This window comes from Sinocyclocheilus grahami, unplaced genomic scaffold (genome assembly GCF_001515645.1).
Source record: "Sinocyclocheilus grahami isolate Dianchi unplaced genomic scaffold, SAMN03320097.WGS_v1.1 scaffold302.1, whole genome shotgun sequence".
Lineage (NCBI taxonomy): Eukaryota > Metazoa > Chordata > Actinopteri > Cypriniformes > Cyprinidae > Sinocyclocheilus > Sinocyclocheilus grahami.
The window spans coordinates 726,922-742,278 of record NW_015505481.1 but is presented as its reverse complement, the minus strand read 5'-3'; the positions used below and the strand labels follow the sequence as shown (position 1 = coordinate 742,278).

At 38.6% G+C, this 15,357-nt stretch overlaps 1 protein-coding gene across 2 annotated transcripts in view; it reads right to left on the bottom strand.

Moving 5' to 3' along the window:
- Positions 1–15,357, bottom strand: part of LOC107601253 (protein kinase C beta type) — a 150,474-nt gene that overhangs the window by 61,060 nt on the left and 74,057 nt on the right. For both annotated transcript variants that reach the window (XM_016293367.1, XM_016293366.1), the window contains exons 5-8: positions 14,888–15,016; positions 9,339–9,495; positions 9,058–9,192; positions 3,001–3,097 (exon numbers count right to left, since the gene is read on the bottom strand). In XM_016293367.1, the coding sequence (XP_016148853.1) occupies positions 3,001–3,097; positions 9,058–9,192; positions 9,339–9,495; positions 14,888–15,016 (518 nt within the window). The remainder of the gene's footprint in view (positions 1–3,000; positions 3,098–9,057; positions 9,193–9,338; positions 9,496–14,887; positions 15,017–15,357) is intronic.

Sequence of the window (15,357 nt, the reverse complement as noted above, 5' to 3'; positions counted from 1 at the left end):
ATTATAATTTATATAGTATTATAAAATGTGTCTATATAGACAGAAGCACATGAGGCGACTAGGTTTAGAAATGAATCGTGAAAGCTGTATCATTTCTAATTATACGATAATAATAATAATAAATGATTGCAATTTGTAAAATTTGTTAATTATTAAATACAATGGATCTATTTAGACAGAGTTTTTAATTATTAAAGGGGTCATATGACGTTGATAAAAATAACATTATGTTGTGTATTTGGTGTAATGCAATGTGTTTATGTGGTTTAAGGTTCAAAAAACACATTATTTTCCACATACTGTACATTATTGTTCCTCCTCTATAGCCCCGCCTTTCTGAAACGCGTCCATTTTTTCAAAGCTCATCGGTCTGAAAAGCGAGGTGTGCTGTGATTGGCCAGCTATCCAGCGCGTTGTGATTGGCTGAATACCTCAAGCGTGTGACGGAAATGTTACGCCCCTCACCATACTGTGATGCCCTTTCCGGCCGGAGCGACGAGACAAAAACATGATAACCCATTATAAACGAGGCATTTGTTGCATCCAGTGGGGAAATAATTACGGATTATAATGACTTATACTGTCTTTTTACACGTTGCATCATGCCGCGTAAACATAAAACCATGTCTGCATTTGTGATCGGAGAAACGACAAACAACAAGCGCTACTCTACACTGCCCAAAACACGTGTTTGAATCATCAGTGGCAAATTCTTTAAATATAAAAAACATACTTACAGGCTGTGAGTCAGAAGCGCCAGACTGTCCTTGCAAAGTTGGAACTGCCCCACTTTATAGAAACAGCTTTTGTGCACAGACGTATTGTAGGCTACACTTCCAGGTTCAGGAAGCAGTCCTCCATAAAATGTGATGCACACATCTGAATATTTGGGTTGAACTGTTCTGAATACAACTTAACCACTGATTTCTAGTGTCATAATTTGGAAGGCCAAACAAAGTAGTTTCGCTTTCACACCGAAACACACAGCGTCTCCACGACATGGCGGCGGCAGCAACAATACTACAGCAAGAATAAAAGTTACGCCTTCTTTCTTTGCGTGAACATTTGGGCGGCGTTATGCAAATCTTCCCACATTGTGACGTAGACATGTGGGGGCGTGTTAGAACGAGCCGTTTTAGGAGGGCGTGGACAAGTCTTACCTTTTATAAAGAATATCTCTTTGGGCTTGAGACTTTAGTCTTTGCAATTTTAGGGATCTTATCTATTCACGAACAGCTTGTAACACTCCAAAGAGAAAGGAAAACTTGAAATCATATGACCCCTTTAAAATTTGCCTATATAGACCAAAGGACTAGATGCTTCTCACTAGGTTTTAAAATGAGTCAACGCACCTCACCAATTCAGACCACAAGAACACAGAGACAAAAAAAAGACAAAAGAAGAAAGAGAGAATAAAAGAAAAGACTGAAAACCAACTTAAGAAGTTTTTCCTCCATGATGTGTGAAATGCCAGCCCACCAGATGAGCTACAGATTGACCATTTCTCACATTTTGAATTATGCATCACCCCATGTGAAGGAAAACTGCCAGCTCAGACACACACACACACACACAGTCCGAATAGCACTAAGTTTCACATTGGGCTGTTCATAAATAATACCATCATGCACTGGGTCCACAGCTGGGTCTGCTCGTGGGACCGTTTGAATTATGCAGAGACTTGCACAGATTATGCCCCTTCACACACACACACACACACACACACACAAAATTCATCCAACATACATGCCACACACATCACATGCACACACCAATAGGCACAAACCGACTGTCGAGACCATTTTCACCTATCAACTTTGTGGGAAACATGTCTGAACTACTAACTACTGCATGCTCTCAAAAGAAAGCAGAAACCAGAGGAAAAGGGACTTTAAAATGGGCCTGAATCAATCTGTGGTGAAGAAAGCCCAGGGATCAGGAGCTTCGTGCTGGTACCTCTCAGTCAGCTCTACTCTGTATTCAAATTGGGACGTGCGGAGCAGAATGCAGGTTGACGTGAGTGTGATTACTTCGGGAGGACGCTAGGATTTGCCAATGTGTTATTTATGCCAGATTTGTCAGTGAGTGATATATGCTTCATGCACAAAGACCTCTCTCTTTTTCACTTTACCTGCTCGCACCCAGTTGGGAGAGTCAAAATCGACATAAAATCAAAACTCTATTTACTTTTATACATTCCTGGTCTTATTAGGCATGATTCAAGTGCATGTTATTCAAATTAAGAAGTGTTTGTCCTCATAATCTTTTATCCAAATATAATAACTTATTTAATTTGACCTTCTTACTTTTCAAACCCTCCCCCCGACCATCTGACTCCATTCTGTTAAGTAACAATGACTTTCATTTTGACTTTAACCCAAAGCAGAAAGGAGAATATTCCACTACCCCAAGTACTGTACATGACTACAAGAAACAAAAGGGTGCCAGTGATGGAAAAAGAAAAACAAAACACAAAATATGTACAAAACAAAAGTAAAAACAAAACCAAAACAAACTAACAAAAAACAACCACACATAAAAAAAACAAAGCAAAAAACACTAAATGAAATAAAACAAAAATCAACACAAAATAATCCAAATGCAAAACAAAAATAAAATAACAACAAAGCAAAATAAAAAACTAAATCTTAACACAAATCAAACATAAACCAAAAACAAACACAAAATGAAACAAAACAAAACAAAAAAATAAACAAAAACATAAAACAAAACTAAATTAATGTCAAAATTAAGAATAACAAGGGCTCTGACAAAAACTTTAATTGCTTTTAAATGAATTTTATCGGCAAATCGGTTTTGAAAATGACCGATACGATACCCATAAAAATGCTTAATATCAGCGCCGATAATCAGTCGACCCCTAAATACAGCAATGTTCTCTAGGCTCTAGGCTTATCTCTCAATAAATAAAACAAACAAACAAACACATATACTCTGGCACACCTAAAAACGCAGGTGAACACACACACATTCGCTCACCTCAAACTTCTGCCGGAGTTCCTCATTGCCTTCTTCTCCTTCAGGTGGGACAGGTACGTTGAAGTACTCGCCCTCTTCCTGACTGAGCAGCTTAAACCTGCATGCATGAATGTGTGTGTGTGTGTGTGTTTGGCAGACAGAAAATAAGGGACAGTTAGATGAGTGCAGGATATGCAGTCTCACATATGGTTCAGCAACAGAGACATTAAATCCTCCTCTGATAATGGCTCCATCTGGCCGCTATAGGAATTGCGCGCTTCCCTGAAACGGCACATTTTATGAAATTACCTCACCTCATTTAAACCATTCATACGCTTACAGTTTCCCTCTCAGCAGGGACGACCTTGACTATGATCATGTGTGAAGAGGATTCCAACCGGTTGGAGTTGCCCCCAAACAGCTTTCAAACGTCTGAGTGACAGCATGATACCCCGTCTCATATTTAGCTCTTCTAACATCTGTGCTTCCGATAGCAGAAAATCAGCTTCCTGTTTAACGGTGTGAGGTGACCATTGCCGGGACCCGACGAGACGACATGTTGAAAAAGAAACAGATCTACCACTTAAAGAGCACGCTGGGTTTCCACCTCTTTTATTGCTACTGATGTGATAGGAGGCCCTGTGTTCATCTTGCCTCTGGTCTGCACGGGTGTGTGTGTGTGTGTTGTGTTTATGACTGCAGATGAGTCATGGCTGCAGTGCTCTCCCCCTACTCTCCTTCCTTCCACATCTAGACCTCCAGAGGCTTTAGGGTGTGTGAGCGTCGTCCTCATCACATTCACAGAAATAGGAACGCGTGGTAGAATGGCAGTTAGCATGAAATGATCTGGGGTGTGTTTCCCAAAAGCATTGCTAGCTAATTATGGTCGCAAATTCCATTGAACTCTATTGGTAACGACAAAGATATTAAATAATATTAAAATATTAAATCACACGATTTTTGGTCAAATATTGTGCTTACATTATATTTATTTATTTTGTTATTATGTATTTTTGTTTATATTGTGTTTATCATTATACTACTGATTTTTAAACCTTTTTTTAAAAGGCTGCAATTATTTAATCAAAAATACAGTTAAAACAAACTGATTGGTGATGGCAAAGCTACATTTTCAGCAGCCCTTTACTCTATTACTACTGATTTGATGCTCAAGAAACATTTCCTATTATCAATGTTTTTGTTTGTTTTGTTTTTAATCAAGGATACATTTATCATCAATGATAAATTCTTTTCATGATTCTTTGATGAATAGAAAGTTCAAAATAACAGCTTTAAAGGGCACCTATTATGCCCCTGTTTACAAGATGTAATATTGGTCTTGGGTGTCCCCAGAATGTGTCTGTGAAGTTTCAGCCCATAATACCCAACAGATAATTTATTATAACAGCTGGAAAATGTAATTTTTGGGGTGTGTCTAAAAAAAGAGCTGTTTTGGAGTGTATCGCTTTAAATGCAAATTAGCTGCATATTCCTGCCCCGTCTCCAGAAGAGGGCATCGCGTATACATCTCTCTGCATTGCATATCTACAGCAATAAACAGCCGGTAGAAGCAACATGACTGAGGGCGAGAGAACCGGTGTTTAGCCGTACATATGGGAAGCCAAATGCACTGAAAGTGGGATGAAACAGCACGATGTTACAGAGCTCACGCCGCGCTGACCTGTCATTGGTGCGGATCAATGGACCGAGCCACGCGACCGAATCTCGCGCTATGAACGGCGCAAACTAATCTCACAAGCGCTGCGCTGATTAGTTAAAAAATACTTAAAGGGGTCCTATTATGCTTTTTTACAAAGTCTTGATTTTGTTTTGGGGGTGTACTAGAACAGGCTCTCATACTAGGTTGTTCGAAAAACACATTATTTTTCACATATTTTACATTATTACAACACCTCTCTCCCCAGTCTGGCATGAACGGCTCGAATAGTTCCTGTATCAAATGAAGCCCCGCCTTCTGAAATACAAAATGTGCTGTGATTGGTTAGCTGGGCCAGTGTGTGTTGTGATTGGCAGCACTCGGCGCCTAGTCGGGAAATGTCACGCCCCTTACCATAGCCGCCTGTGAGCTTCAGTGTAAATATTGCGTCAAAATCAATTCAATTTGAGCGCGATTTAAACCTGGATGATTGTAACCACTCTAAGTTCGTCTGCCTTGGGGAAAGCTAGAGTGTCTCCTCGTCATATGTGTGATATCACAAATCCCGGAAAATATGCGTTGTAGTCCAAACGAGTCGTTCGTTGTAGTTTTTGAAAAGTGATTTCTGTTAAAATATCTCCTTTTGAATTGGACTTTGAACTTTGCAGCTCTTTTTTATGCTCGAACAGCAACATTACAGACTAGTTAAAGTTGAAAAAGTGAAAAAGCATAATAGGACCCCTTTAATGTACGCACACAAATATGGTTACAACGCTAAGCACTATAACAACATGACATTCACAAAGGAGTCTGGAGTGATACACGTATTTAGGCAGATTTTGAGGCACATTACCTTGAAAAATGAAAGTAATCCACAGCGTCCTCAGCAGCTCAGATGTTGAGAAAAAATAAAGACTTTTACGTTCAGTCTTACATCCAAACACAGAGCATCGGGATTGCTTGCGAGACATTGTTGACATTACAGCTGCTTGAGCGCTGAGAAAATGGAGGACAGCAAACAACCACTGAGGGCGGAAACTATAGCAATGCAGAGCTTTCAATCAACCCCAGTGGCCCGGCCCTATGCAATGTGACGTCACACTGCATGAGAATCAAAACGGCAGGCCAAGTGAGACTGACTTGGTTTAAAGTGGATTAAAATATGAGGAGTGGGTGGATTTTTATTATTGTAGGGTGGTTGTGGTCACACACTGCCAACACACATTTATGTCCAAACACCTTGTAAAAGTGGATTTTGCATAATAGGTGCCCTTTAACTCTTTCCCCGCCATTGACGTCTTTTAGAAGACAACGCTTCCCCGCCAAAGACGAGTTTTTACGGCTTTTCGTGTTTTCACTGTTATACACTATTACACATCTTCTGAACGAGTACAAAACCTCCCAAACAAAAACACACGTGTACAGGATGGAGAAACGAGCGATCTCTTATGCAAACAGATGCATATGAAAAATAATGCGATCATCAGCAATGGCAGCATATAAATGAAAACTGCATAATGTTACAGAGTAAAATGTTGATCCAGGAAGTGGTATATGTCTGTGCAAGCTTTGGAGGTGTTGATAGAAGCGATTTACTGGATTTATGCTTTGATAATCGTACTGAATATTACCCAGATGTAGTTTGTGATAAAAATGTGATTTTCTCACCTTTTTGCTCAAAATTATGCATTTTTATGAAACCTAACCTACCTATAGGCTCTGATCTTTATTTTGGTGTATTGCATATTCAAATATTCATACAGCAAAATATTCTGAAGGCCATCAAATTTTAGTGAAAATCATCAAAATCGCTGGCGGTGGCTGGCAACTTTTTTCAAAAATGCTGGCGGGGAAAGAGTTAATAGAAAACGAGAAATAAAATAAAATAGGAAAATAGAAAAAAATTTAAATCTTTTGTAACAAATATCTTTACTGTCACTTCTAATCAATTTAATGCACCCTTGCTGAATAAAATAGTAAGTATATAACAAATATATAAATATTATATAAAAGTATATATAAAAAGTGACACTAAATTTGAATTCTGGGATTGCCTTTATTGTAGGTCATGGCTAAACATGGCGATGGGCAGTTAATGATCACTACATGCAGAATAGAGGTCATAAATATTCAATTTCTCACACTGACTTTCAAAGGTATCCATCCTAGATTTAATATCATCAAATTAAGATACATGAGCCAAAGACGTTCTATATGGTTTTGGCATTGAAAAGACAGTTTTACTTCCGCCAATCTATAAATTATCTTTAATTATCAAGTAATCCAGAAATCCGATGAGAATAGAACTGAAATGTCAGCAATTTAATATCAAGATACTATTAGAAATAAAGTGAACAAAATGATTTAAACAATTAAAATGATCAATAGTCAACTGATTGACCATTTATCTAAAAAAAAGTGTCAACATTTCACTTTAATATAATATAATATAATTGCACAACACGTATACTACAAGTACTATGTTATATGAGTGTTGCAGCACCGTGATTAGGGTTGAGTGATTAGACAATCATAATAATTTATTTGTTTTATATCCTGCACATAAAAAAAAGAAAGAAAAAAAAAACTTCAACAAAGTTGCTCTTTGAGGACATTCTCTCTTCTGATATTCAAACTATCCCTGTTCTCAGACTCCATGTCCTTTTGCAAACATTGAATGAGTGTTGTGCTGAGACAGTGACAGCTCTGACAATGAGATTGTGATCATGTGGATCTGTCCTGACTGAAGGTCCACTGGGGAGCGGAAACGTCTCGCCTCTAATCTGACACTCTGTGCTTTTCTGTCAGGTGGCAGGAAGCAGCCATCGCAGTCACAAAGAAGCTCATAACAGCTACAAAACCTCTGAAACACCCTCCCGAAACACATACACACATCTCATCAAACCATCTGATAAAAGTCATGTCTGTAGAGAAAACACACAGAGAGAGGAGACGCCAGCTACAGTAGCCAGTAGGGATGTGTACTGTGAGCACAGCCACTGAGAATCAAAACTAAAAATGGGAAACAAAGAAAGCGATCGATTAGTGAGGTCAAATAGTTTTGTTTGTGTGTTTCCATTGTGTACTATTCCATAAATTTATACTCCAAATTTATGCTTCGATGAGGTGGCTTAAGGCAAGCAGAAAGTCATTTTAAAGTTAGCGTAACATCTTTAAAAGCATTATTTTGGCCTTTTCTGTAACTCAATGAAGAGCAACTTTATGGTTATTATCTTTCAATAGTGGGTTGTACTCTTGAATAGATATAAACTCATTATCAACATGACGTGTGTTTAACTCTACTTCCTTGCTATGTATTTATGTTCATAAACAGTTTATATACATGTTAATCTTTCTAGGGATTTTTTTCATCTCCACTGTCTTCTTTATCTTGCAAAATGGTTGTTTGGCCCTATGCTCTGTTAAACTGCTTTGGAAAGACTTTTATAGTGTTAATACAACACAAATAAAATTGAAACTAAAAATGTAAAAACACCTAATGTTTTGCAGAAGAAAAAAAAAAGTTCATTCCTCATAATATTTAAATAATCTTTTTTGGCTTTAGTATTAGAACAAAAAAAGTAAATTGATTCTATATTATTTATGTTGTCTCTTTAATTTTAAACTTAATATTGTTCTCACACAGTATAAATAATTGTATATACGTACATAAAATCTGCATTTAAAATGAAGGAAAAGGGTCTATTGCAAGGTGATCATTATTTTGGGGGTCTTTGGCATTTAAAAGTTTAAAAACCCCATCGCAGAAATTAATATATTTTTTAACATTTTCCTAATGTTTACACAATCTTTACATAATACTATCCCATGACTGTGGGAACTCTCTGTTAGGTGGGAAAGAACTACTAGACACTTCAGTCTCTAGATACTTGTACTGACTAGACAAAACAGACCAAAAGAAAGAAAAAAAAAGATCTAACAACTGACAGAGAGAGAACACAAAGGACAGAGCACAGATTTCCTGTGAAAGTGGATCTGAACTTTCTCATTTAACTCACTTCTGTCAAATTACCTGCGTTTAAGCATTCACAGGGGGCTCATGCGATGCAAAAATGCACAGATCCTAGCTGACAAGAGATGCGTTTAGAGGTGTTCGAGAAGGGACGGGACTGTGTGTGTGAGCGGAAAACAGGAGTGGAGTGCTCTTAGATGAAGAGCACTACTGAGGAGGGAGAAAAGACAGACTGAGGACTTCTGAAAGAGCAAGAGTCTTCAAATCCAGGGAAGACTGAACCAGTTAGATGTGTATAGACTGCTGCATGTCTGCGAAACCCTGTGATATGCAATGCGGTTTAGCTGACACAAGCCTTTTGATATTAGTGTGAACACAATCTATTTGACCATAGGGACTTGCTCGTTTTTACTGATGTATATATGTGCGTGTCAGCAGGTCTCCTCACCATCCATCCACCCCTTGCTTCTGAAGCTCCGAGATGCCGAAAGACAGAGAGCCCATAAAGTCGTTCCGGCTGGTCAAGTCCCAGTCCCAGATCTCCACAGACAGCCTGCGGTCCTTGTCAGACTCCTTCAGATTGCTGTAAGACACAGAGCGCATGAGGGAGGCGGACAGAGACAAAGAAATCAAGCTCAACATTTCATTTTGCATTTCACAGACAAATGACTGATCTTTTGGCTGTGCCACTGATGTTTAGGGTCGGAAACAGAGCGAGAGCTTCCTTACAATGTGAAGGTCTCGTTCCATGTGGGATTCAGGCAGCACTTGATGGTCTTGGTCTTCTGTTTGCTCTCGCTCTTGGGGTCAGGGATGAGTTTTAGTTTGACGTAGGGGTCAGAGAGTCCATTAGGGTCCATGGGCACCAGGTTCTTCGCCTCTTTAACTGTAACATAGAAATAGAGATTATATCAGACATAAGGACCAAGATTTCCCTACTTTCACTCTTAATAGTGTGCAATCAACGCCAAGTGAATCTTTACGTTAAATAAAAAGATTTGTTGGAGTTTTGTTCAATAAATATCGCATATGTTAAGCACTGTTTATGTGTTTTTTTTGTGAATCCAGCACAAAAAAAAACAATGTGTTATTTACAAAGTTATTTTAATGCCTTCCAAATACTGTTGAAGTTGACCCTAAACTTGTGAACTCATATCGTTCCAAACCCATAAGACCTTCGTTTATCTTCGGAACAAAAATTAAGATATTTTTGATGAAATCGCTCATAGACAGCATAGACACGTTCAAGGCTTAGAAACATACACAGAAGCGTCAGACTGACCAAGAAGAGAAGAAATCGTGGACTAAAGTGGTTCTTTTTGTTTTCTCTGCGCACAAACAGTATTCCTGTAGCTTCATAAAATTACGGTTGAACCACCAATGTCATATATATATATATATATATATATATATATTATATATGTATATGTACATAAAGACACACACACAAACTTATTTTATACATATTTTAGTTCTTAAGTAATTTAATCATATTTTCATATTTAAAAATAAAATAAAATAAAAAAATACTGAATAAAAAGGGAAAAAAAAGTTTTGCATAGGATGTCAAGTGTCTGATAAAATCTAAACCATGTGAACCCTTTACCCTTTAAAAGCATTAACTATGGACTCTAGATGTGAGTGAATAGCTGTCAGTCATTTATACTTCTATATCTCATGGACCCTCATGGCCGTGTGGGGCTACATGAATGCACACAGACTATCCCAGTAATTGGGGTTGACCTCAGCACTTGACCAGTACAACAATTAATGCAGGAGGCTGCTGTGGCCTTGAGATTTGTGGGTAGTGTAATTTCCATAATGAGTGGTGTGTGAAGGTAAGCTTAGCTGTTCATTAAGGCAGCGGTGTACTGCAGCACGGAGACAGGAAGAGAGAGACAGCTTCTGTGTGAACCGTCGTGCTCACAGAGCAGGGTTTATTTTGCCAGCTAATAAATGTTACGCACAACATGTTCATTCTGAAAACCCTGCACGCGGAGCAATTAAGAAAGCGCGATCACTGACCATTTAAGAATATTTGCATGAAGATTTCAAAAGCTTTGACCTACAAGATATGCATAGTTTTGTGGCTCAGGGATGTGGGAAACTCATAACGTTACCTAGTTGATTGAAAAAATACTGATCTCATTTATATAATAGCGAATAACACAGTTTATCAATCTAACAGACAAAGGTGTAAAAAGGCTGTAGGAATATAATTAATGTTTTGGCAAATAATTAAGCAGCACTGCTCCCTCTAGGTGAAAAACAGCACTGCAACTCAATAGCAAATGGTCTTCTGAGTGTTATTGGTGCTCTGAAGAGATCTAGAACTGACAGGATCCTTTAAAGTGACAGTTCACTCAAAAAATAAAAAGTTATTTTATCATTTACTCACCCTCAAGTTGTTCCAAAATGGCACTGAACACAAAAGAAGATATTTTTAAAGGACTATTTTCTGATAATTTACTCACCCCCATGCCATCCAAAATGTTCATGTCTTTCTTTCTTCAGTCGCAAAGAAATTACGTTTTTTGAGAAAAACATTGCAGGATTTTTCTCCATATAGTGGACTTCAAAGGTTCAAATTGTAGTTTCAGTGCAGCTTCAAAAGGCTCTACATGATACCAGCTGAGAAATAAGGGTCTTATCTAGCCTGTGAAGTGTCAGCTCAAAATACCCCACAGATCATTTATTATATCGGTTTGAAAATGCCTATTTTGAGTGGAAGCAGAAACACGCTGTTTTTCGGGCCTGTGTCTTTAAATGCAAATGAGCTGCTGCTCCCCGCCCCCTTTTCCAGAATAGAGCTGCGCCATTACAGCTTGGACCTGCTAAAAACAGGTTTTGGTTCTGATTAGCATGTTTATCGCGCTGAAATCATGCGTTTTAAACCATACGAGTTTAAACTTGTGATATACGGTTTTCTGAGAGCACACATCCGAAGCACACGGAAAGAAAGCGGCTGTCACAGCATGTGCGTACTAAACTAGTTCTCATTCACACACAGGTTTACGTTAAAAACACATGAGTTACAAAATACAGTCAGTTATGTATGTGAAGATAAACAGCTGGGAAATAATGTTTATTTTAGATCTGTGTGGCAGCAGCAATATACAGTAAATAAATCAATTCCACTGCTCTGTTGTCTCTTCTGAGGCTGGGACTCTAAATAGTGTTCTGTGCTCGTCTGTGCAGACAAAGAAAGAACAGTTAGCATGTTTTGCTTAAACTTTCGCCATGGCATTAGAACTAGTACTCGCCAATAACGGCGCCGTGGGTGGAAACTTACAGATTAAGGGGCGGTAAAATTATAATGAGATCCCTTTTCCACGTCACCAAGGGGCGAAATCAGACGCGCTTGTTTTCTCAGACGCTTGCATAAAAAGGCTTCCCAAAACAAAGTTACTGAGTTAATCTTTTTCACGTTTCCTTGGTTGGTAGATGCACCGGGGACCTGATTATAGCACTTAAAACCTGGAAAAGTCAGATTTTCATGATATGCCACCTTTAAGTGCAAGATTTAAGTCTTTATTCACAAAAATAAGCCATATAACAAGCACTGACAACAGACTAAACATGGTCACCCAGTTTGCGTCACTAACATTTTTCAACCAGCAAGAGCTCCGATGGTCAAATAGAGTGCGAGTGTGAGAAAGATGAGGTGGAAAGGACCTTTTAAAGGCAGAGCGGCCACCCCATTTCCATCCAGGTATTGGTCAATTCATTAGCTTTAAGTGACAGGCCTTTGAAATGCGCGACAGGAAATGGTGCCATTCATCTTACTGTACGCTCAGCAGATCTGCGGCACCGTCGCGTGACATTAAATTATAAAGGACAGCGTGATGGATTAAAAATATCTTTTGCGCTCAAGGCTGTCTGCGCCTCGGTTCTTTACATGGTGCAGCTCAGCTCATTAGCCGCTAGCGGGCTAAAGGCTGTTAGTTAATTCTAAGGGAAAATGGGAGCTGAGGCTCGCGGGGTGAAATGGCCCAGGATTGAGCTTGAAAAGAGGGATGCATGGCTGAATATAGAGCAGTGTGTTGAGGTTAATGTCACATATACACACCCGCTGCTGCACAGATCCAGGCCTACTGCCCTCCAGAAAGCAGTTCACCCAAGAATTACAATTCTGTATTCACACTCATTTTTTTCCAAAACAGTATGACTTTCTTTCTTCTGAGGAACACAAAAGATAATATTTAGAAGTGATTTTCTTTTTAGTCAACACAATGAAAGTCGTGGGGTTTAATGTTGTTTTGGACTAGTTTTGACTTTCATGTATGAACAAAAAAAAAGTGTGTTTTGCAGAAAAAACATTTTTATACAGGTTTGGAACGACACGAGGGTGAGTGAACGATGATAGAATTTTCATTTTTTGCCTGAACAATCCCTTTAACTGCACTGATCAATTTTCTCTTGGTTTGTCTTCCAGAAATCTCATTTAATTGAGCTCATCTTCTGCTCTGAAAGTACGACTAAGTGGAAATTAGAACCAAGTGGAAATTTATCATGGATATAATTTAAACTGTTTGAAAAGCTATTATCATATAAAACAATCATATAAAGCATGGAGGGTTTACAAAGGGTCAAGCTAAAGGGACAGATCACACAAAAATGACAAACCTGTCCAAAACAAACCTGTTTTGGAATATAAATATTGAACAATCTTCACACATTTTCCAAAAAGCACTATAATTGCATCATAAAACATAACTGAAGTCTTCCGAGGTCATACAATAGCTCTGTGTGATGAAAAGACTAGAATTTAAAGTCAAGTTTACACAAATCGTCATGCAGCTATCACATCAAACATGTTGCAGGCTGTTGGGCATCAATAACATCAAGTGCCACTGGGTTTTGTATGTGATGTTCAATGACACCTTCAGATTTCAGAGCTACATGAATGTTTGATAAAGTGAATAATTAACTATGAATTGTTTCTGAATGGAAACAGATGGGTGAAGGCTCTTCCAAACAAATTCAACTTCTATTTTCCAGTGGAGTTTTGTACTGGGTGAATTATCGTCGAGTGAACAAGTGCACACTGTCTTTTCTCAGTCGGGTTTGTGCTAAGAGAATGAGAATAACGCCCTCTGCTGGACACTGAAAGCATCACCATATTCCTGTCTTTTCTTCTCACAGGCTGCAACAGGAGACCATTTCCTCAGTGTGCTTGTGTTTTTGTTTTGGAGGCGTGTTTGTATTGATGCCAAGGAGAGACAGGAAGACTAAGTGTGCTTTCTTGTGTTGCCATGGACACGTGTAATGTAATACAAGTTTACAAGAGTGACCCTATATAATTTCACAATGAGCTGGAACGCATTTCACTTCATCACTGTCACATGCTGCATTTTAGACATCAGGGCTATTTTCTTTTTCTTTGTGTCCTTTTCTCACTGCTGTCAGCCTTTCTGGATTTAGCTTTTACTCTTTTAATGGACTAGACTATAACTAGACAACTTGCCATCATATTCTGCCCCCTATGGGAAACAGTTCTTTTACAATGAGGTTTTATAACAAACAATATTTAATACGGACAACAAGGGGTGTTGCAATACAGTACACCAGTGTTGACAATAACCATGATACTTAAAAAATTAAATACTGATATCATGTTACTGCTAAATTATTCAATCATTTTGTAAATAAGATGAATATGAACGAAGGTCTTACGGTTGTAGAACTACATGAGGGTGAGTAATTAATGACAGAATTTTTGGGTGATCTATCCCTTTAATATTAATAACCTGTTTGTGCTCAGATTACTATGGCAAAGTATGATACAACATTACATTTTTTGGGGGATTATGCTCCAGAGCCATGTCCTAGCAGTCAGCCCTTGTGTTTAAACACATGCAGCTGTAATGCTAATGAAAATGACAAATGTCCGGCAATTTTCATTTTTGGGTATTTCTTTAATGCAACTGGGTATTTCCAGCTCGAGCAGCCCTGAAATGGTGCAAGCTAGTCTAAATATATCCTGCTACCTGGTGCTGCTTTGGATTCACCACTAGGAGGAATCAAACTCTAGGAAATTCCCACAAGTCTTCAGAGCAGCATACTTAATGCCTCAACTCGATGTACTCATGCAAGATGTGCCATATAAAGTGCATTTTTGGCTGTTCTTCAAGGGTCAAACGAAGGCATGTGTGTGGTAACAAGAGGTCCAGGATCCACCAGCGAGTGGTGCACTATTTAGGAAGCTGTGAGTGAGTGTTTGCTTCCATGCACATGTGTGCAGCCGTGATGTGTGTGAGTGGGCAGCGGTGACTCACTGCTGACGGTGAGCACATTGTTCTTGATCTCTGCAGTGATTTGGATGCGGCCCCTCCTCTCAGTGTGGTCAGTCCCACACAGACTCGGCACGTTGGCCACACAGCGCTTATGGATGTTCATCATGCAGTCTGGATAAAGGGAGACAGAAAGAGGGAGAGATGTTACACCACAACCCCAACTTACAGATGCACATTGTGTAAAAGATGATACATTAATCTATATATAAGTGTGAACTTTTAAAGGCCAGACGGAAAGGGAAAGTGCTTTCCTTCTACCAAAGACCTGTTGAGCCAATTCTGTAACTATGAATGGCAGTTCAGTCATGACTCATAAGTCTCCTACCAACATGTAGACTGCATCAAATGTATACTTTGCAAGCAAAGGCAATCCCAGAAAGAAAATTTATAGCCACAGAATATATATATATATATATATATATATATATATATATATATATATATATATATAT